Genomic DNA, 22,793 nt, shown 5'->3' with positions numbered 1-22,793 from the left:
CAGCATCACTCCAGACAGCCCCCCTTCCTCCTTCCTACCCTCTGTTCCTCTGGCTATGGCTACAGGTGTCTCTTGGAGGGGCAGTAGGTGGTACAGGAGGTTGGGGGCAGGATGTAGTGTTTCTTTCTGCTGCCACTTGGTTTCTCAGGTAGGTTACCAGCTACCGTGTTGAGAAAGAGCAAATGTGCTTTTACTGTGTTTTACTTTTATAAGGTATCAGAGCACACATGCTTCTGTAAGCTGAAATGGAAAATACAGGTTTTATTTATGTCATCTGCAAATACTGCTCTGTTCTGGGCTGGTCTGCATTGTCATCTTTGTATCTTGTTTTAATTTTACTTTTTAGATCATTATTAGAAGTGAAATTCTATGAAGTTTAACTTCAAAAGGGCGTATTTCATATTTTTACTTTATAACTACCACTGTGTGACTTTATTCTTGTGATATATAGATATAGATATATATATATATCTTGCATATTTTGTTGAAGTGAAGGATATGTAATTTATGCTTTAATTTGCTTTTAGAACTTGTAGAACTCATTACCTTTTCAGAAGGCTGTGCAAAATAAATCTTAGAGAATGATTTTAAAATTGTACATATGCTCCTCATTTTGTAGAACAAGTAATTGAAAAGTGAAAGAATAGCATGCCTGTTGCAGACAGAAAAAAAAGGATTGTGTGTTCTTGCTCACAGAGCTGTGCTTAATCACACATTTCATTTTTGGGCTAATTATTGGCAAGATGGGCCAAACTTCAGTTGTTACAATAGTGTAAAAAAATTAACTTTGAAAGAGTTACACAGATGATAGCAGAAAATACTGGCCATAGGGCTGTTCCTCCCAAATTTAATATCTGTGTATTAATAATTCCATAATGCCTGTTATTCATTCAGACACTTTTATATTTTACAGATTACTGCTCAGTTGTAACACTTGTGGACCCATCAAATGTGAAGTTAACATGCACTCTTTTTAATGGAAATCTAGATTCTCTGCCAAAAATTTACAAAGTTGGTGATATTGTTCGATTTCACAGAATAAAGGTATGTACTAGGATGGGGGGGGTTTATGTGCTTGCTTTTCTGCAGTGAGAGGACCATAGGAATAATTTAGTTCTACATGTAAAGAGATTAACACTTGGAGACATTGGATAAAACACCTGATGGTTAAAACAGCTGTGGCTATGGTATGGACCAAAGCTGAAAGGAAACTGACATTTTTTCAACACCAACAATATTTATTAAACTACTTGACAAAAAAATCATGTGGTACTTCTAGATGAAAGGAGTTTAACCGAGATAAATCTGCACAATTTATTTCTCTTTGAAGTGGTAGAATTGAGGAGTTTCTTTATGTCTTTTGTTGTGTAGCAGTTTAGGTCAGCTGGAGAGTCACTCCAGTAAAGGGAGTCTGTCTGGGCTTGTTAGTGTGCAGTGTGCTCCAGCTGCTGCTTCGGTGTTTTCCTGCCTTACTCCCTGTTCATCTGTATCAAAGGGCATGCAGGAAACTGTTTATAGCTTTGATACTGCTTCTGTTGGATGTTTTTTTTATGCCTGCTGCAACTGTATAGGGAAGAAGAACCACCCTACAAGGACTGAATGGAAGTCTTTTAATGCTGGACCATACTTAAAGAGCTGCAGAATAGGACCAAAGATGTGATTTTACCATTAATTTGCAACATAACCATACATAATTATGTATTTGCTTTTTGTGTAAAATAATTATAGCAGAAATTAATAAATGTCATGAAAGAGAGCAGTGGAAAAAAAAAAAACAAGGCAAAAAACCCCCAGTTTGCTTATTTGAACACTCCTGAGAGATCTAGGAAATTTAGGATTGTACAAAAGGATGATAAAAGGGATAAATATCTGTAGTGCTAAGCATGTACATTATGATATGCTGTAGCAGGAGAACAAAGAAGAAAACTCCATGATAATAGATATAAAAAGTAAGATTTATCCAGTATTTGAGTTTCGTACCACTGAGATTGTTAAGAAAGAACTTGTTAAGATTCAGCAAGAGTCTTCAGTTATTCCTGTATATAACAAGTATTTACAATCGAGAGAGAAATTAGCTAGCCTATTCTGGGTTAGTATAAGGTTTCTCTAAGGTCATCTGTCGATATAATAAAGGTGGAATTAAATTGTATTTCTATTTTGAAGCTTGTGTTGCTGATCAGTACTTGAGATGTGTTACTAGTCTTGGAAGTTCATGAATTTAACTTCAGATGGGAAAGACACTAAATTTTAATATTTTCTCTGAATCCATCATGATGAGTGTTATACAGATACACTCATTTCAGAAATTCAGTGGAGATAAAAACTTACTTATTGCTTCTGAAAACACAGTGCACATTTTATAATAAAGATGTGAAAAAGGAGAAGGTAGAAAGGAGCTGGTCAAAATAAAAGAATTGAAAAGTTGCACAGCTGTGGTAGGTCAGTATTGGATTTCTAAGTACACATTAAGAAAATAAACAAGACCACTGTCAGGAAATTTATGTATAAATTTATGCGAACATAGTATTGTCTAACTTCCACTATTTATTTTTATCAGAAACTTACTAAGGAAACCTACTGATAAAGCCAGGTTAAGGGACTTCACCGTTCTGATTTGGCATCACTTTTTTTGAGATCATTCTAGAATCCTTGTCAGTTGGTACTCTATCATTCTCCAAGATGATGTTCTGGTATTTAAAGAGAGCATCTATCAATTCACTTCTCATAAACACTTTTTTTTCATCGTGGTTGAGCTGTTCTAAGTGGTTTCCAGTCCTAACAGACCACCAGCTGCTCACAATTTGTGTCTCTTCAGATGCATGAGCTGAGAGCTTGTTTAATTACTTTCAAAGTTAAAATGATCTAGAGTCACTAAGTTGCCCTTTTCTGGATGGGAATGTTCTGACTATCCCAGACTAAGAAACAGGTACTTTGGAACTTTTCATATCTGATCTGAGGAGGTAGAAGTCTGACACAAAAGCCTGGTGCCAACTTCTGGGAATGAACTGGGAGGGGGAGGACCTCTTTCTCTTTCAGCCACAACCAGCATAGTAGCTATGAATACTGTGCAACACAGTTTTGAATTAAAAAAAAAAACAACATCTCTTAATTAGATTTCTAATTACACTTTCTTCCGTTCCTCCTTCACTCTTTTGTGCTGTTGTCTTCAGGCCTTAATCACCTTGTCTTAGCTTGCTGAATGGAAAGCAATCAAAGGTAGCAGAGGCCATAGTCTGTCAGAGCTGTGCTTGCCAATGAGGACAGATAGATATACACAGTCCTTAGAGTGTGTGTTTATGTTCTGTCTGCCCCAGATGTGCTTTCAAGGGACTTCCAGGAAGTTGACATTGATAGCAAACACATTTTAAAAATTACTGCTCCCAGTTACACTATTGGCTACTAATGGATAACTTCTCCTCATAGTAACAGAGATGTTGGCAAGATCTGATGGTCAGAGCTAATAAGAATTTAATGAAGATGATTCTGTTAGAATTACTCTGAGTAGACAGTAATTTAATTTGCTCAGTATTTGTTGCAGAGAAGGAAAATTTTAAGTGTCTTAGTAACAGAATTGGGAAATTATCTAGTTGTAATTACATTTCTGTTAGTATTTCTTGAAATTGGTCTTTATGCACATAATCTTATGATGAGTTCTAATGCATTGCAGAATTTAGTGATTGCAGTACTGTACCTGGGCTTTCAGCCACAATCAGTGCTCTGCAGAGATTGTGGAAGGCAAGCCCCCCCATCTTCCAATATAAAAGCCAGGCCTGTGATCTATTTGTCTAGTCCCCTTCTATCGTCAGGGCAAAGGAGGAGTTTTCTTACGTGGATTTTTCTTGGAACTTCTTTTTTATTTTTCACTGTGAATGCTCTTAATATCTTAGAATTAATGCCTAATTGTTACACTGTTAAAGAGAGGGAAGAGGCAGCCTGCTGGTACTGGCTAAACCTGCAATATTGTTAATTTTCTTTTAGAAGGTGCCCGCAGATGGTTTTGGTAGTTCAGTTTTCTTCTTGCTATATTTAAACATATTCAAAATGGTTTAATTTATACTTCAAATGACTTCTCTATTTCATTAGTATCTCTCTGTTCATACAGCTGGAGGTACAAGTAAACCAGGATTACATTATTAAAATGTAAGAAAATATAATCATCATACTGTATTATCCAAATTTGTTTAGACTATTTACTTAAGATGAGACAACATTTACAAAATATAAAGAAATATACAAGATGCATTCTGGTGGGTTTTTTTCTGACAGGATACTTTTCTTCATAAAAATATTATCAGTGGCAATCATAAAAAAAATAAAATCTTCCTTCTTAGTATAAAAACATGTACAGTAACTTGGTATATGTTGTTTCCCTAGGCATTTTTTGATATTCTAAGATGATCTGTGACTGCAGTGGTTTCATAATAGTCCTTTGCTTCTATAATTTAACAATCAGTTTTGATGGAAAACTACCTTGGAGATGCTATTATTCCAGCTTTATACACTACTTACTATCACACTTTTCCATTTAGTGAGATGAATAACACCATCTTCAGTTAAAAAAAAAAAAAAAAAGGCTTTTACTTTGCTGTAAGTCTATTTATAAATATTTCAAGATTAGCTTCTTTTCAATACCCATATTCAGGATAGTGTTGTACCCCATAGAAATCACTAGAATTTATTGTCCATGCAGTATGTTAAGGTGACATTTCTCCTATTGTTCTTTAGTTTACAAAATCTCTGCCAGAGACTCCTGCAATATGTATTGGAATTTACTTGCTTGCTTAGAACAAGCCAAATGTATTTTTTCTGCTCCATTTTTGTCCCAGAGGATATTTTTATTTAGCAACCATTATTTATTGAAATTATTGAAAATTTTCAGGGACTTTTTAAATAGACAGCTGTCTGCCCCACTTCCCTGTTATTCCCCCATTCACCCTCCCCCACCAGTTTTTTAAAAAAATATCACCATGTCCTCTAGAAATGGCACAAAATCTACTGAAGGGAATTGTCATATGCAAAAGTCCCAGATTGACTCTTTTCTAAGTCTAATTCAATTTCAAAACCGTTTGGAAAATACAACATGCTTACAGTATCAATGCTTAACTTGAGCTGAGATCTACTTAAGAGTGCCATAATAAAACAGCATTTGCCCATAGAGTTTGTTCATTTTACACTCCATTGATCCCTCATCACTTTAGCAATGATTTATTTTTAAAGGACAAGCCCAGAGAATTTCTGTTGACCATCACCTGCTCTGTGGGTCTGACATAAATAATTTTCCAGCTGTGAAATAGTTTTGTTCTGTAACCCATTCTACATTTTCTTCTCCTGTTTCTTCTGTTGTTCACTAAATAATACTGTTGAATTCTGTGTATGTGTGAGAGCACTCAGTGGCTTCTCCACCTGCCTGAGCCTAAGGACATCTGGTTTTGCTTAAGATCGTTGGTAATTTTCTCATCATGACAGTTGAGACTTATCTTCTTACATATTTTATTTCTTTATTTTTATTTTATAATTGCCTTTTCCTACATTAAGGCTGATTTCAAATTCATTAAATGAGAGTACTGAGAGATGTCAGGAGTACAGTATGTTTGAGGTCAGCCTCCGAAATGCTCAAAGCATGACATAAAGGATTCGGGAGAAGAGGAAAATAACTTACGGTGAAATGTTGGTGGAAGCCCAGGGAGACAAAGTAGTTTCTTTCTGGTTTCATGAATAGTTTAGAGCCTTCACAGAAGACTAGGACAGTATTTTTACTAAGAAAGAAATCAAGATATTTTTATGATCATATAAAAGAATTAGTGAACAAATAAATGGATAGGTAAATTAGAAATCAAAACACTTTGAGAAACATTTACATGTCAGACAAGATATGAAAAATACTCTTGAAGTATATTTTGATACAGGATGAATAGCTAAAAGTGATGAAAGAGAGTTTTCCTCCCCTCTGGATGTTACCTGTTTACAGAACCTATGGAATATAATGCCAGTGACAGCAACTGAAGTAAATATGTACATTTCTATTAGATAACATCTTACAGGGGAACATGTTTTTCCAGATCATGGATAATGGGGAGCAAATTGATTATAAAACTATGTATTTTCCTTATTCGTCCAGAGGCTTTTCTTGTATTTTCAATATTTAAATTAAAGGTTAAAAAACTAAAGCTTTGCAGTGTTTCACTGAAGAAAAACATCATGAATTGGTGTGTTCCATTGGTGAGGTGTGAAGAATGCTTAACTAAATTGAAGTTTATCTTAGAGATGACCCTTAATGCATTTATGCATTATGTCAAAGTAGCAGGGATGAGAGGAGTTCCTGTCACCAAGATTGAACTGCTTTGTTTATGAATTTCCAAGGTCAATGAATGCTTGATTTGTGCGCTTTTTAAATTTCACCCTGTTTATAAAATATAGGCCTAAATCATTGGCAATGTTTTGCTGTTTAGAACTTCTCACACACATTTCATGTTCCGTACTTTAAAGTCAGTAGGATTCTCAACCATTTAAAAATTGAGCCCTGGGAATCCCATACTAGACTGTCTCACAAATGCAATGTTCGTGCGTGCCATTGCTTATTTGGTAACCCGACATTAATTAAAAAGGGATGGATCAAAACAGAGTCATGCAGTGCTTTGATATGGATAAATCTATAATTGGAGGGAGCAATAAGACTAGACTAGATCCTTGACGGAATGCTTCAGACTTTAAATACTGTTTTATATGGCAGCAGATACACAGCTAAATCAGCAGGATTCAAGAGGCCTGCCACATGCAGGGCAATAGACATTGAGTGATTGTGAAAGCTGTATTCATAATTCAAGGAATGAAAGCTCATCACTGTTTGCTTTATGGAAAAAAAAATACCTCCTTGAGCTGATATTTTCTTTTTCAGTTCCATAATATTGGGAAATGGGGCTATTGTAAGGGGCCAAGACCAGAAATCCATAATAACTTTGCCATCACTCTGCTATGTAACCCCTAAAAATTAATTTCTCTTGTGCCTTAGTTTCCCCATTTCTAACAGCAATCCTGATGTGTTCCCCACACAAATATTTTGACGTGTGTAAAAAGTACTCTGCAGAGATGCTGTATATTTACATTAGGTATTAGTCTGCCTCTTCAGAAATTGTTTGTGTAAGATTGTATTTCTGCTCATGCATTTTGCTTGCTTATTAATATTAATTTTATCTTTTTGTTCTGTTTTTATTTTGGCTCTGTTCTCCCAATAGAACCAGGAACAGAAATGATCAATGGTCCATTTTTCATGCACATGATAAAGCAGAAATATATTTGTTTTTCCATGCAGTGCAAACTTTTTTTTTTTCCTCATTCATATTTTATTACAGATCAGGGAATACAATGGACAGATGCAGGGAATTACCAGTGCAGGATTTGCATCCTTAACATTTGATGGAACTGTAGGAGCTCCAGTAGTTCCTCGAACTTCTAGCAAAGTGTACACTTTCATGGATGAAGAACAGAAAACAATAGAAGAATTACGTATTTGGGCAGCCAGTAATATTTCCATCTCTGGACCAGCAGCAAGATTGTCTGGTGTTCAGCCAATGCTGTTCTTTGATCTCACTTGTCAGCTGGTAGGAAAAGCAAAAGTGGATGGATCTTCTTTTCTTCTAAAGGTAGACTTATTTTTTAAAATAATTTGTTAGATTGACTAAGACACTGTGATACATTTTTCAGTAAAAAAGACATATTAACTAATTTAAATAATATTATGTAGAGAAATATTTTGAGTGTAAGCAAATCTGTGATCCTTGGCCATTTTGTTTCTATGGAAAGAAAATGGAAAGCCCAGTACTCTTTGAAGTTGATCACCTGATTCGGTTTTTTAGAGAGGTTTATGAAGATGGTGTTACATAGATCATCATTTCACAAAGATTTGTAGATAAATATTGCAATATTTTTTAACCTTGAAGAATCTTGTTGGTTTTAAACTTTATCCTTCTTTTTTAGTTAGCAGCATTTACTGCTTGTTTTTCTGGATTTTCTGGATATGATTAGTGCAGTAAGTAGCACTGTAAAAAACAAATGAATGGATTATGTTACCATGATGGATTTCAGGTAGCTTCTTTTAGTTATACGTAAGCACTTTGGGCATCAGTGCTCAATGAAAATACAAAATTCAAAGAGCCACAGAACAGGAGAGCAATTTCTGAAGGTGATCCTTAATATTAGGTAAATAAAAAGGAGGTCTCCATAATATTCCTAATTTTAGCTCAGATGTATCAGTCTGGTGTTATTCTAAAACTCATCTGTACTTATTTTTTAACTTGATCGTTACAACATGAGTAATAATCAAGCTGTTACTTTCCATTTTATGACTTCATAAAATTATATATTGGTTCTACTGTGTTAAACTGTATTGTTACAATATTTTTAGAAGTAGCACTTGGCATTACTCTTTCATTGAAGTAGCAAAGATATTTCACATACAGAACAATGCATTACTACACAGAAACAAACCTTAAGTGCATGCTATAACATATTCTGCAAGTGCTACAAACATTTCCATTTAATTATTCCTTGTGAAATAGATGTCAAATGAGACCCAGTAAAATTTCAGGACTTTGTGGACTGTAATTAAATTGTTCATTAGTAAGTGTATCTTCAGCATTGAAGGGCCCTTTGCAAGGACAGAGACAAATGCTTTCTTAAATTATTACTTCTTTACATGCTTTTCTGTGTTGTAAGACCTGAAGTCGATTTTGTCACTTTTGTACAGCAAAGGTAATGACTTGGGGAAATCTTAGGATAGATTTAGGAAGGCAAAAGTTTGAGGTCAAATAATGGTAGATCAGTTTTTTAGCATAAAATATTAAATACTTAAATATGTATTACAATACATTGTATAAGCTTAAAAATGTTATGTTAGCATTCTGTTTCTAATTTCCTCTATTTTTCAACAATGGCAAAATCCATTTCTGTTATCAAATACTGGTCGTGACAGATTTCTGATTCTTTTTTTGATTTGCTAAATAAAAAAAAATCAAACAAAACAACCAATTCAATATGAGCTCAAATTGAGTGATTATTAAATATTACTTTATTGTATTATTTTGGTTATGCATTTTATAATAATAATTTACATTTATTTTATTCCAAATATATCAGTTACATTAATGGTTGATTATACTATGAAAAATCATTATTATTTTAAGCACTGATCTCATGTACGTAGTGGAGATTGCTTCAAAAACAACTAAAATAAATTTCAGCAATTTTGTGCATCACCTATAGCATAACTTGTAAATTACACTTGATGAATTAATTGCTATTTGCACAGCAGCAGAGTTGGACATGGTATGGGTATCACTGACCTGTTAGTGTTTACCATTTTCTGAGAATTTTGTTATTCAAATTGGTGAAGACTAAAGAATGCACACTAGTAGTTATTCTGTCATTTATGCCTTTCATAAGAGTTTTATTATTATTCTTTTCTTCCTTTCTGTCTATCAGTTAAATTGTGTACATTAGGGTAAGTTGTACAATGAGCATATTCTGCTGAAAATAGGAACAGGTGTTTTGTCTCTCTCATTTCAGTGTTTTCCAACCATGGTGATCAAAGGTTATCACTAACTTTAGCTCCAATCTGTTCATGACTAGTAATAGAACAATTTGTTTCTTATTCAGAATTAATTTAACCAGTGCTGGGTTTTAGTCCAGTATTCATTTTTGAAACCAGAACAGTTTGAAACCAGAATGTTTTCGTGTTTTGTGTAAAGTAGAGCTGCCAAGCTCCTCAGGTAGAGCACTTTATCTGTTTTCATACTTGTGCAAGGAAAAACCCAAACCCAACTCTACTTTTCAAAGGATTTTTTTTTCTTGTAAAGAAACTTCACTAACTTATAAATTCCTCCAAAAGGTGCCCTGGTGCCAGCTCTGTTAGTTCCTCTGGCGAAGGACATTTTAGAACTAAGTCATCCTTCTTCTGAACAGGGAGTTTGCAGGTTATTTTAATCCATTTGTCAGATCATCTCTCCAATGCAGAATTACCAAAGTTTCTCAAGTAAAGCCAGTTGAAAAATAATGGAAAACTTGACAAACTTAAAGGTTTTTTATTTTGTCAAAGTGACTAAATTTGTAATATATGTGCTCTAAATTTGTTTTCAAGATGAGTTCTGGAAAAGATATGATAATTCAAGCAATAGGCAATCTCTCTTTCAAAGGTGGTTTTAAGTATTTCATGGTACAGGATCAGAAGATAATAGGCTTTTTTTAATCTGTGGCAGCATATACAGCTTCATTATCTGGGTCCTTCAGAATACACTCTTACTTGGCAACATTAATTTGATGTCATGGGTCATTTTCACTGTGAACAGTTTTCCCTTTTATCTCTTGATTTTGGATGCATATTCTGCGAATGATATTCATAGTGCATTTATACATGGCTTTGCTGATTCTTAGATCTTTTCCTGTGCGTCTGTTGATCCAAAGCAGTTAAGCATAAGGGGTAGAAACCCTTTAAAAATCAGGCTTTGGTGTCCTTTTTTCTTGTGCTCTGCAGTGCCTAACTCATGGGACAAAGCACCTTGGTATCACAAACTGTCTGAAAATTGAAAAATAGGTTCTTCTGTTGAACCTATATGTATGAAATCCTGTGAAAAGCAGCCTTTCAGAAGTATAGTCCAAATGCTTCTAGATTTTTATTTTACTATGCCAGTATTTCAGGCCATTATTTTTGAGTCTTTGAGAAGAGTATATCTGCAAAAACTCAGGAAACCATAGTTTACAGAATGATGTTTGGGTTAAGTGGTAAGATTTTCTTTTCAAGGTGTTAAGCCTGTCAGTAAACTTACCTTTTCACAACACTTTGATAGCTGAAAAATAACTACTGATATTTCAGTACTTGGAGTGTATCAAGGATTTAGCTCTAGGCAAGCAAGTTTTAGAATCCTTGTTAATAAATATAGGTTAAGTACTGATGTTTTTCTAATATGTTCTGGATAACGAGCAGTGTATGCTGATATAGGAGATCATCAGTAATTAAGTCAATATGTGCTGTGTACTCAGTCTTCACATTCTGTAGCTAGAGTGGTTAAAAAACCCCTATAGAAGGATTAAAATACTAAGTACAGACAGTTGTGCATATGATGAATTCTAAGAGTTGTAATAGCTAACCCTGAGATTGTCTCAGCTGGTCAGAGCATGGTGCTAAGAGCACCAAGGTTGTGGGTTCAATCCCCAGGTGGACCATTCACTTAAGAGTTGGACTTGATGATCTTTGTGGGTCCCTTCCAGCTCAGAATATTGTGTTATTCTGTGCTGGATAAACAGCTGAGGTTTTGTTACAGCTGTTCTTTTTGGGTTTTTTATTTAAATATTAACTAATTCCAGGTCTTAGTACTTGATTGTGTTCTCTGTAGAGGTTATTTTATGCTCTGTAAGAAATAATAATTTTTAAAATCCCATAAGGTCTAATTCAAGTATTTTAAGGACTTCTAGAATGATATTGCAACTAAGATTTCTTATAGTTAACAATTTCTAATCAAGCAAAATAATTTTAAACAAAAAGTTGTTTAAAACCTGAAACTAAAGTATTCTGAGCACATTGAAATAGTTCCTTTGTTGTTGCAGGTCTGGGATGGCACAAAATGTCCCTACCCCACGTGGAAGGTGCCTGTAGAAGCAAAAGACCTGGAAGGAGAAAAAGTTCTTCTTCATCAGCTGAGAAATCTAGCAGTGGACATTCTAGTCTATGATAATCATGTACAACTGGCAGAATCACTTAAGGTAATGCGTAGTTTGGTGTTTCAGACTCTTTTTTTTGTGGCCTATTTTCTGCTTAGAAATCACTTCAGAGAATGCATCAATTCAGCTCTGCTGTAATTAGTTTCATGTGCCTCTTTATCTTTCACTGTATTTCCCATACCTTTTATTTGAATGCAAAACTCCTTCAACATGTGCTAAACAGGCTCATTACCGAAAAATTGCCATGAAAAAAATTCTTCCAATTAAGCAGTTCTTTCCAGATACTGTAATAGAATAGATAATACAGTGAAAATAATGCACTTAGAAAATGTATTCTATGCTTTAGAATTATTTTTAAATTATACAATGCAGTGTTAAACCTGTAGTCCTGTTAAAGACCTTTAATTCTAAAGTCAATAGAAGATTTTCTGTTCTATAAACTTCTGCAGTTTGCAGTGCAATCTTCATTTAGTAGGTCAGTAGTGTTGATTATGCTTAGATGGAAAAAACAACAACACAATTAAACATTTGATCTTCAGCAATACTGCCATCTTGCTTCTGAATACAGGAACTTGGCAAAGACTTCATCTTTCATTTCATGCCTTGCCCTCTATACTCAAGATCATTTTTAAGAAAACATTGACCAGAAAATAAAGATAAGTGATAACCATTTTTTCTGCTGGGTCTATTAGCAGACATGAAATCAATTTCATAAATTAACACCCATTCATAAGTAAATTACAGATAGCAAAATAAGTGTAAGAATTTGTGTAAGAATTCATAGCAAAACTGACAGAAGTATTTCATTATTTGAAACTTTTATTACTTACGAGTTCTCTTCTAGAATTTTTCTCTTGCTAACTGGTATAAAAAACTGATGTTCCAGTGAAATGTTGTTTTGAATATGAAGAAAAAAAGTATCTTAATATTAATAAAACATATTTTCCTGAGTAGCTGATAATAATCCCTTTATTTTTCTTTCCCATTTATATTCAGGAATTTAATCGCATCTTGAGTATGTGATGTGCGGGATGTCTTCATCACCTTTCTCAATTTTTTACTTCCTATCTACTTACTCTTTCTCATTTCTGAAGCATTTTTACCTTTGCTGGATACTGCACTGTGTAGTAGAAGCTCTAATAATTTCAAAGGAAATTGTTAAGAAACCTCCTTTGACCTCTTGTGGGTGTTTTTCTCCTTCTGGCTACATCCAAACTTGCAGTAGTTTCAGTCATGCAAGCTGTAGAAGTTTCAAAATAGATAATTTTTGTACACTCTTAGTGGAGTTATCAAATAAAAAGGGCTGATATGCTGACAATTAAATTTCAGAAATATTTATTAATTTCAGATTGCAACACATAGAATTAATTGTACTTCACAGAATTTTATATACATACATATATATATGTATAAAATAAAATTTGGGGGGAACTCTCCTAAAATGGAAGGTTTTATTAAAGGTTTTTAAATACTAGTGGAAATCATGTAATATCATAAAAAAGTATAATCAAAATATATATGGTATTTTACTGAGTTCAGGGTCTTGCTATGCAAAGTGTTTTTTAAAAATTCGTGTATGTAACAATATAGAACTGGAGAGTGCTTAGTGTATCCACATGCACCTTCTTAAGTGTGATTAGGTATTTTGCCAATTTGTGGTTTCAGAAACAGTAAAAAGTGCACTATTTTTCAATCATCGCTTCTACATTTAACACTAGCTTAGAATGGCCTTTTTTAATGTAAATTGTTACAGAATTTTTAGGTTACACTCTCGCCTGTTGTTGTGTGCCATTTGCAGTGATAGTTGCAGGTTGGAAATGACGTTTTATGTAGGAGCAATCTGTTTTACACAACCTTGATAACAAGAAGGGCAGATTTAAAAAAAACCTGAAATACATGTTCTTATTTTAAAATGGTATCTGTAGGCACATGTTCAGACAAGGAAGCTCTGAATAAGTACTATGCAGAGAAAGTGGGTAGTGTATTACAGGGAATTTTTGGCGAATCCTGGAGCACAGTGTCAGGGATATTGCTGCAAGAGTTTGTTAAAAACTTCTTGTTTAGATTGTTTGTCCAGAGAACACTGAAGATATGAGCACTTTATCTCATTTTCTAAGACAAATAATACTTAAAATTTTTAATGGAGAGAACTTCAGTTAAACATTGAAGGTATGTTACAGTTGATACTGTAATTAGACTTTTTTTCCCTATATTTACTGGCCTCCCTTTCCTGCTGGGTAAGATTGTGGCTTTTCAGAATTTGGGGAATTTGGGAAAACACAACACAGAAAGAATTTTCAGAAATCTCATCTCTAAAGTAGATTATTACCCTGGTCATAAGGACATGGCAAGACCTACAACTAAGCAAAGAAAATGGTGTTCACTGCTTTTGCTTGAATTTCCCTCTTCCTCTGGCTGCCTGGAGTGCACGAGGCACTCATTCTCATTACTGTAGGAACCCCAGCCTACAACTAATGGTCTGGAATACAGTTGCTCCACATTCTTAAGCCCTTCCAGTTTTCCAGAAGTTCTCAAGGTTCACTGACTTTGCTGTGCAGTTTGGGAATAGGTCTGTGACATGAGTTTCTCCATCGGGGCATTTTACTTAGGTGGTAAGCATCAAGATGAGTGAGTGTCAGTGGTCAGTCAGTGCACAGCAGGGGTCCAGCTGCCCACAGTTGGTCAGAGATTTCCTTATGTTCTGTCTTTCACTGAATGTGTGGTCCTTGCATTCCTCTTCCGGCTTGATACCATCGATTCTGTGTTGCCATGCATTTTATGGATAATACAATTAAAACAATTAACCTTGAGCATACATATGAGTCCTAGTCCATAGTTTCACAGTATTTGCTTTGTGTTACCTATCTTCAGATGTAGAATTTGTATATTTTCAGCTGTTTCTCCCACCATATCACATCATGTCTTTTTTAATAGTAGTTTAGACTAAGAATTCTTGCTTTCTTAGTGCCAGAGCCACATTTTCAACATACAACTTAAATGAGTTACTACATGGCTGCAATAAGTAGCTTCATATTTTTCAGACCTAGGTAGCATTCCTTTGACACGTCAGTTGTATTCTCCCACTTCTGTCTTTTTACTCATTGAAAGGGGAAAAAATCCCAAAAGACAATACTCCTAAGTCCTTCAAACTCTTAAATGGATTTAAGTTTGTATTTCTTACTGCCAAGGTTGGTGCCCAAATGTTGTGTGTATGCTTTATCTCATTGGCAGAAAGCTGTGCACCATTTACTCAGTAAAATTAGACTGCTGATGCAATAAAAATGATGACAAAGAAATCCCATTGAATATAATCAACCATAAAAATAGGCATAAAAATAAGTACAGGTGAATTTGTTATGTGATTCCTGTAGATAAAGACAGTTTCTTGTCATGAGTGCCTTTTTGGACAAACATGAATATTTACCTGCCATGATAAATGCTGTTATGAATTCACCAGTGTGAATGTGAACACAACCCTATATGTTTTGAAATAATCATGAGTATTTCCTATGCTAAAAAGTTGTTTTAGTTAGCTACTTACAGGGGACTACATAAATGACTTCTGCATTTTGATTCTGTCTAGCCTTAATATGTATTCTTTAAATAGTCATATTTGAATTAAACTGAAAATAGGGTATTAGTATATTTTATATTACTGCAAGAACTCCGTTAATTTCACTTTTAAATGAATTTCCTCTAAATGAGGTAGGTCATAAAGAGAGCTGCTGTAAAGTCAAGTAAGGGGCTGGTTTTGTACTAGATTTTAGTGATGTCTCTGTAAATTGTGGTGTTTAATGTAGATTAAAATTTCTTCTTAGTCAAGTATATAAAGTTCTCGGTCTGCAGGTGTTCTGTAAACAACAGAAATACAGTAACATTTTTATCCATAACATCCACATTTGCTCTCTGCTTTTAACGGTAAGCAAGGCTGCCTCCCAAAGGAATCCACGGAAACGGCATCCTGTCCACCCAGGCATCTCTGGGCTGACTTTCAGAACCTTATGGACTTCTTGAGTATTTGGCAATGCTGATTATTATGCATCTCTTTTTTATAGTTTGAAGTGATATTAAAATATATAAAATAATAACATTTTCAGAAAAGGATCTACTAAGTGTTTGTATTGGAAGATTATTTTATAGTGATGATAAGTCTTGCAAAGTGAATGTTGCACTAAAACATAGTTCAGTTGACTTTTGTGTGAATTTCAGCACACAAGTTTAGAAGGCAGACACAGCATTTTATATTCTTAGCTTCTGAGCTCTTCTCTCCCATATTTAATTTTTTGTGTTTATACATAGAGAAAATACTTACTTTTTATATACTATTTTTGAAAAAAAGAAATTTGTCAATCAAAATCACCTTTTCCTGCTTATATGCAAATTACTCTTGGTGGTAGGGAAGTAGTTTGTTACTGTTTTATTTACATAAGGTTATTCCATAAGCAGAACTTAGCTAAGAACTTTTAAAAAAAACTTTCTCCAGAAATATTTGTCATAGTCATTAGATTAGTCTTATGATATGAGTGTCATTTGCGTTTTTTGATATTCAACATAATTAGGTGAAATCAGCATCTGGAAAGGGGAAAAAAAAGTCTTTGGATAAGCCTCTTAACTGCCATCTAAATGCACAAGCTGTCCTGGTGGTGCTTTGAATGAACAAAATGAGCAGCCTCCTAACAGTGCAGATCAATTAAAAGTCTGGTAAGAGCTCCATGCCAGAAGCAAAATAGGTGCAGGCTGAAGTGCACTTTTTATGTCCCTGCTGCCACAATTGGAAAATATGCTGCCTTTTTCATGTGTGATTATTGTTTAAAAGAGCAGTTTGATATCCACATTATGTAGTCATAGTTTGTTCCTTGATACAAAGGAGGATTCTAGACACAGGTTGCTGCTCCATCTGCTTTTATGCATATACCCATGTGTTTAAAAGTGTTGTACTATGGCATGACCAATCCAATCTAATAGGAATACTTTTTCAGTTTCTGCTGGTTAAAATGGGACCTGAAGGTGAAATGTGACTTAATAAACTGACTGCTGTAATATTAATTTTAATTGAAGTAATTTTAAAATAATTTGTCATTTGTATTAGGCTATTTTAAAGATGTTTAGAATGAATATAAATCCAGGATGTTGAATGTGTGTAGCTTGTGAGCTATCAGCTGGATCTCAGGTAATATATTTGGGTAACTGTGTAATTGAGTCTCCAGATTATCTATCTGTAGAACATTGGGCTTGGTTTTGTTTTGTTTGTAGGGTATGTGGGTTTTCTTTGGGGGGTAATGGGAGTGGTATTTTGAAATAAGTGCAAAGTTATGAAGATGTGTTCAGTGTTCAGCACTCCATAACTTCTTTTTTAATAGGTGATTGTATAAGTTAGCCTAAGTCCATTTGTATAAACTTGACAAAACTGTTTCAGAAAACACAAAATCATTGTAAGCAAAACAGGAAGCATGTTCTCCATGTACCTGAAGAGAAGATCTAACAGACATAGGAAAAGTGCCGAGATCTTTCAGTTTCTAACACATGTTGTCTTTTGTACTGGGGCTAAAAAAATGTTATCCGTAATGTAAGATATGATGGAGAAATCTGAGTAAGCAGATATGTTTGTATGTACATGTAAACAGATAGTAAACCGTGCACGATGATGAGCAGGAGGTCAATTGCTAAATGTGATCATACATGGACCAATCACAGGACGTCAGTCTCTGCGGGGTTGTGTTGAGAATATAGAAGGCAAATTGTGCCCTCAGGAAAGGGCTCGTTTCATCTGTCTTCTGCAGTCTGTTTGAGAATCAGATTTACTACGAAGGCTTATTCTGGTTCTGAATCACCCTTTGCTGCCAGTAATGTTTTCTGATAAAGCAAAACAAGCAGGTCACACAGAGAGGTTTTGCAGTTTCCATACTTGAAATACTTAAAACCCACCTGGAAACAACCCTAAGAAGTCTGCTCTAGCTGACTCTGCTTTGGGCACAGGAGTTGAACAGGGTAATCGCCAGAGGTCCCTGCCAGCTTCAGCTGTTCTGTGATTCAGTTAAAACAGGGAAGAAGCTTCATGAGTACTAGAATTTTCCATGTAAATAACTAACTTTGTGTTATCAAAGTGGGTTGGTTTTTTTTTTCCTTTCAGATTGGAAGTTTTCTGAGAATTTACAGTATTCATACAAAACAAGCAAGTGCTGACAATGAAGATGTCTCACATATAGAATTTCATCTTCATGGTGGCACCTGTTATGGTCGAGGAATAGGAGTCTTGCCAGAAAGTAACCCAGATGTTAAGGAACTAAAAGCGTAAGTACTATGTGTAGATGTTTGTTTTTTTCTAGCTGATTCTTGAAAACTCTAGGCTAATGTAACAGCTGTACAGTTTAGAATTTTAAATATATCTAAGAATCAGACACTCAAGAACAGAACATGTCTTTAGCACTACTAAGATGAAGAGTATTTGGAGGGATAGGTAAATAAAAGGCAACTTTTTCAAATTTAAATCCAGTAGGGCTCAAGACTTCTGTTTTATAGTGCTGTAGTAGTAAAGCCTGGCCATATTGACATACTTAACGCTGTTTTATAGTGGCATCGCCTTGCTTCAGCAAATAAATTAAGCACATTTTAAATGTGTGTGTTACTTGAAAGCGGTGAGATTTAAAGATATTCAAAATGAAGCAGTTAATTTACATTCTTTACTGAACTGTGTTACATTCATAAGGCATCAGAATCATTTAGTTTTAAAAAGACCTTTAAGATCATCAAGTCCAACTGTAAGCCTTGTCCAAGTCCCCCACTAAACCATGTCTCTAAGCGCCACATCTACATGACTTTAAAACACCTCCAGGGATGATGACTCCACCACTTGCCTGAGCTGCTTGTTCCAACTCTTGACAACCCTTTCCATGAAGAAATTTTTCTTAATATCCAATGTAAACCTCCCCAGGCGCAACTTGAAGCCATTTCCTCTCCTGTCTCTTGTTGCCTGGGAGTAGAGGCTGACCCCACCTCAACAACCTCCTGTCACGTTGTTGTAGAGATAAGTGATAAAGTCCCTCTGAGATTCCTCTCCTCCAAGCTAAACCATCCCAGCTCCTCACAGGACTTGTGCTTCAGCCCCTTCACCAGGTCCTTTTCTGCTGGGCCTCTTTCCAACCACTCTGCCCCAGCCTGTAGCACTGCATGGGGTTGTTGTGACCCAAGTGCACTCACCGTGTTGAGCCTCATATACGTGGCCTTGGCCATCACTCCAGCCTGTCCAGAGTCCCCTGCAGAGCCTTCCTACTCTCCAACAGATCAACACTCCTGCTCAGCTTGGGGCCATCCACAAACTTACTGAGGGTGCCCTCAGTCACCTCGTCCTAATCACTGGTAGAGATATTAAACAGAATTGGCCCCAGTACTGAGCCCTGGGGAACAGCATTTGTTAGTGGCCACCAGCTGGAGGTAACTCCATTCACCACCACTCTCTGGGCCTAGCCTTCCAGCCAGGTTTTACTCAGTAGATAAGCAGCCAGCCAAGCCATGACAGCCAGTTTCTCCAGGAGAATGCTGTGGGAAACAGTGTCAAAGGCTTTACTAAGGTCCAGGTAAACTACATCCCCAGCTGTTTCTGCATCCACTAAGCAGGTCAGTTTGTCATAAAAGGAGATGAAGTTGGTCAGGCAGGACATGTCTCTCATAAACCCATGCTGGCTACATCTGATCCCCTGGGTATCCTTTATGTGCTACATGATGGCACACAAGGTGATCTGCTCCACGACCTCCAGCACTGAGGTCAGGCTGACAGGCCTGTAGTTCCCTGGATCATCCCTCTGACCCTTCTCATAGATGACCATCTACAGTAATTTTCAGTCTGCTGGAACCTTCTCACTTATCCAGGACTGCTGATAAATGATGGAAAGTGGCTTGTTGAGCACTTTTGCCAGCTCCCTCAGTATCTATGGGTGGATCCCAGCCAGCCCCATAAATTTGTGTGTGTCTAAGTGGTATAGCAGGTCAGTGACCATTTCCTCTGAGATTATGGAGGCTTCATTCTGCTCCCCATCCTTGTCTCCCAGCTCAGGGGTCTGGGTACTCAGAGAATAATTGGTCTTACTATTAAGACTGAGGGAAAGAAGGCATGAAGTACATTGGCATTTTCCTCATCCTTTGTCCTTCCTATGTTTCCCCTTACATCCAAAAAACGATGGAGATTCTCCTTAGTTCTCCTTTTGTTGATTGTATGTTTGAAGAAACTATTTTTGATGTCTCATACAGCAATAGCCAGATAAAGTTCTAGTCAGATTTTGGCACTTCTAATTTTCTGCCTGCATAACATCCTTGTAGTCCTCTTGAATGGTCTGCTCCTTTTTCCGAAGGCTATAAACCTTTTTCTTCCTTAGGAAAGGCTAAGTAAGCAAAGTCCATATTCCATTATCAGGAATTCTGTTTCCAGTAGTACGTATTTCTTCTTGCACAATTTTATGTTTAATGTTCCAGAAGTGATTTGGAAAGTGTCTTATCTGCATAATTAATATAATCTCCTGCAACTTTTGGCTCAGTTGAGTTTTATTTCTCTGCTGGAACATTTATGTCTGAACATTATACCTGTGTATTGATAATAAATAGGTTTCATATAAGTGTCTGTGTAATCCTGTATATATATGTGTGTGTGTATGATGATTTATAAAAGATTTCTTTAAGTTATAAAATATTTAGTAATTTATCTTTAGATTCTTAGAATCTGTGGATCTGGCAGACAGTCAGAAAATGGAAAACACGTGTTCAATGGACTTAGACAGCACTTTTGGCAATGTTACAGGTAAGAGCAACTGAAAGCTGATTTGCTCTTTGTTCTAATAGATATATATATGGTCAAGATAAGGTCACAGTTACTGCTTCCCTATGTGTGTAATGTTACTTTCACATTCAAAGCTTTAGAGAGTTCTTTCGGTTTATTCGACTGGAAATTTACATTACTCTTTCTGTCTCCCAGCACAAGCATTTCATATTACATGGAAAGATACTTTCATAGGAGTTAGTGAATAAATTCTTAAACACAGGTGGTGTTCTTAATCATACTATTAGATCACAAAGCAGAGTTACGTAAGTTCCTCCCTCTAAAGGGCAATTCCACAGGGACAGGCACTGAAAACGCTACTAAACAGCTGCCTGTTGAGGAGCCCTTCTTAAGCCATTGGATGGAAAGTTGTGTCAGTGGCAGAGCTGTAAGGTGCACTTCCATGGAACAGTGATATCTTATAAACTGTTCTACAGACCCCATATTATTTTCTGAATGGTGTTTTTAGCCCAAGATAAGAGTAACTAAAAGGGAATTAAACTCTAAAGCTGGTTGGACATAGTCTGTATCTTTGCTTCTAGCTTTTAAAAATCTGTGTTACTCAGCCATTATTAACATAAAAACACAGGACATTTCTAAAAGGATCCAAAAGTCAAGAATAAATAAATAAATGCTTCATGTCCAGTCCATAACTGAAAATTTTGAAAAAAATTTGCACTTATTTACTGCATTCTCTGTGTGTAGTAGAGGTTGTTCAGAGGAGGGACCAGGCAGTCCGTATTGGTTTTAGAATAATGTATTTATGTTCTTGTCCAGAAGGATTACAGGGGATGAATACAATTTATGTCAGCAGATCATTCATAGTATACTTCTGAAAAATGTTCACTTTGATAACATTACTATTTAATGTATATACTGACTTCCCCTCTAATATACTAACTCTTGATATGCAATGTTTGTCTCCTGCTTACTCTGCTTTTGTTGTTGTTGTTGTATTGTTTTCATACATTATTGGGATTTTCATTTTCATTTGTTCAGCTTTTGGTTTTGTGTGTGTATCTACATGTCTGTCTACCTATTTTGTGCGTGTCCATATGATAAAAAAGAAAGGAAGCAAGGAAAATAATTAGGAATTCTTACTGATTTTAGATCTTGAATTGGACTTACAGAGATGTCAGCAGTTATCTGTTACAGGTAGGTAACATTTTGACCTTAAGGTGAATTTTAATTTTGCTAAAGAACAAAAGCTATTTTGAAACATTATCTTAAAGGTTATTGTAGGAAGAGCTATTCTAAGAGTATAAATTCCAAGAGTATAAATGCATGTATGTTGTCTTGGGTTTATTTGTTGTTTAAAGGAATAGAGCATATTTGTATATTCTGCTTTCATATGTTTTTTCTACACCATGCTCCTGCAGCCTGGTATGATTTATCTTACAGACTGTAATAAGAAGTTGTATTGATAAAACTGAGGCTGCAGCTGGGAAGGAAGGAAAAGTTTGAAATAAGGGAAGAATGCATACCTGCGATTGCCATTTCCTGTATTACAAATATTACGGTGATTAATAGTATACCTGGTGCTTTTTCCTCTGTCTGTGTATTGTTTTGCAGTATTAACAGATCATCAGGATTTGAGTAACACAGAACTGAAAACAATAACGAACAGCACAGCTCCTCAACAGTATCGCATTAGAGCAAAGCTGAGAACTTATAAACCCCAAAAACTCCATCAGTCTGTTAAACTTCATTGTTCCAAATGCAACTCTTTGTAAGTGTTTCACACAGTATAAGTAAGTAGAAATTGCTCTGTATATTTTGCCTAGATTTTCAGTGTGTTTTCAACCTTTTCTTGTGTAAGATGAGCTGAATGTAAATGTATATCATTTTGAGCAAAGATTTGAAACTCACTGATAATAAGTAGGAAATTTTGAAATCATCAGATGAGTTCCATTTACGGAATCCTTTTAGTGCTTCCAAAACAATTTTTTTTTTTTTATTTTCAAATGCAGCAGTGCAGTTTTTTCCATACCATAGTTGTATTTAAATATCTTAAGTGTTTCTTTATTGCAGTTTTAAAATAGGACATGCAAAGAGGTATACTAATCTCCTAATGAATTAATAAAATATGTTTGACTACAGTGTGTCTTCCAGACAAGGCATCTTTTCTGGATCCAAAAATATCAGGCAAATCACACAACTTCAGGTTATTCCCTCGGGTCCTGTCACTGGTCACCAGAGAGAAGAGATCAGTGCCTGCCCCTCCTCTTCCCCTCATGAGAAGTTTTAACTGCAATGAGGTCTCCCCTCAGTTTCCTTC

The 22,793-nt window shown here is 35.5% G+C and overlaps 1 protein-coding gene across 5 annotated transcripts in view; it reads left to right on the top strand.

Moving 5' to 3' along the window:
- The window catches only part of POT1 (protection of telomeres 1), a 57,652-nt gene that overhangs the window by 23,001 nt on the left and 11,858 nt on the right, over window positions 1-22,793 (top strand). For all 5 annotated transcript variants that reach the window (XR_007203125.1, XR_007203126.1, XM_048301080.1 and 2 more), the window contains 7 exons: window positions 914-1,044; window positions 7,350-7,640; window positions 11,596-11,751; window positions 17,840-18,000; window positions 20,409-20,497; window positions 21,626-21,670; window positions 22,088-22,244. Coding sequence is in view for 3 of the 5 variants with exons in the window: in XM_048301080.1 (XP_048157037.1) it covers window positions 914-1,044; window positions 7,350-7,640; window positions 11,596-11,751; window positions 17,840-18,000; window positions 20,409-20,497; window positions 21,626-21,670; window positions 22,088-22,244 (1,030 nt within the window). In the remaining 2 variants the exon portion in view is untranslated. The remainder of the gene's footprint in view (window positions 1-913; window positions 1,045-7,349; window positions 7,641-11,595; window positions 11,752-17,839; window positions 18,001-20,408; window positions 20,498-21,625; window positions 21,671-22,087; window positions 22,245-22,793) is intronic.

This window comes from Corvus hawaiiensis, chromosome 4, assembly GCF_020740725.1.
Source record: "Corvus hawaiiensis isolate bCorHaw1 chromosome 4, bCorHaw1.pri.cur, whole genome shotgun sequence".
NCBI lineage: Eukaryota > Metazoa > Chordata > Aves > Passeriformes > Corvidae > Corvus > Corvus hawaiiensis.
Note: the sequence above shows the minus strand (reverse complement) of the source record. Positions and strands in the feature narration are given on the sequence as shown.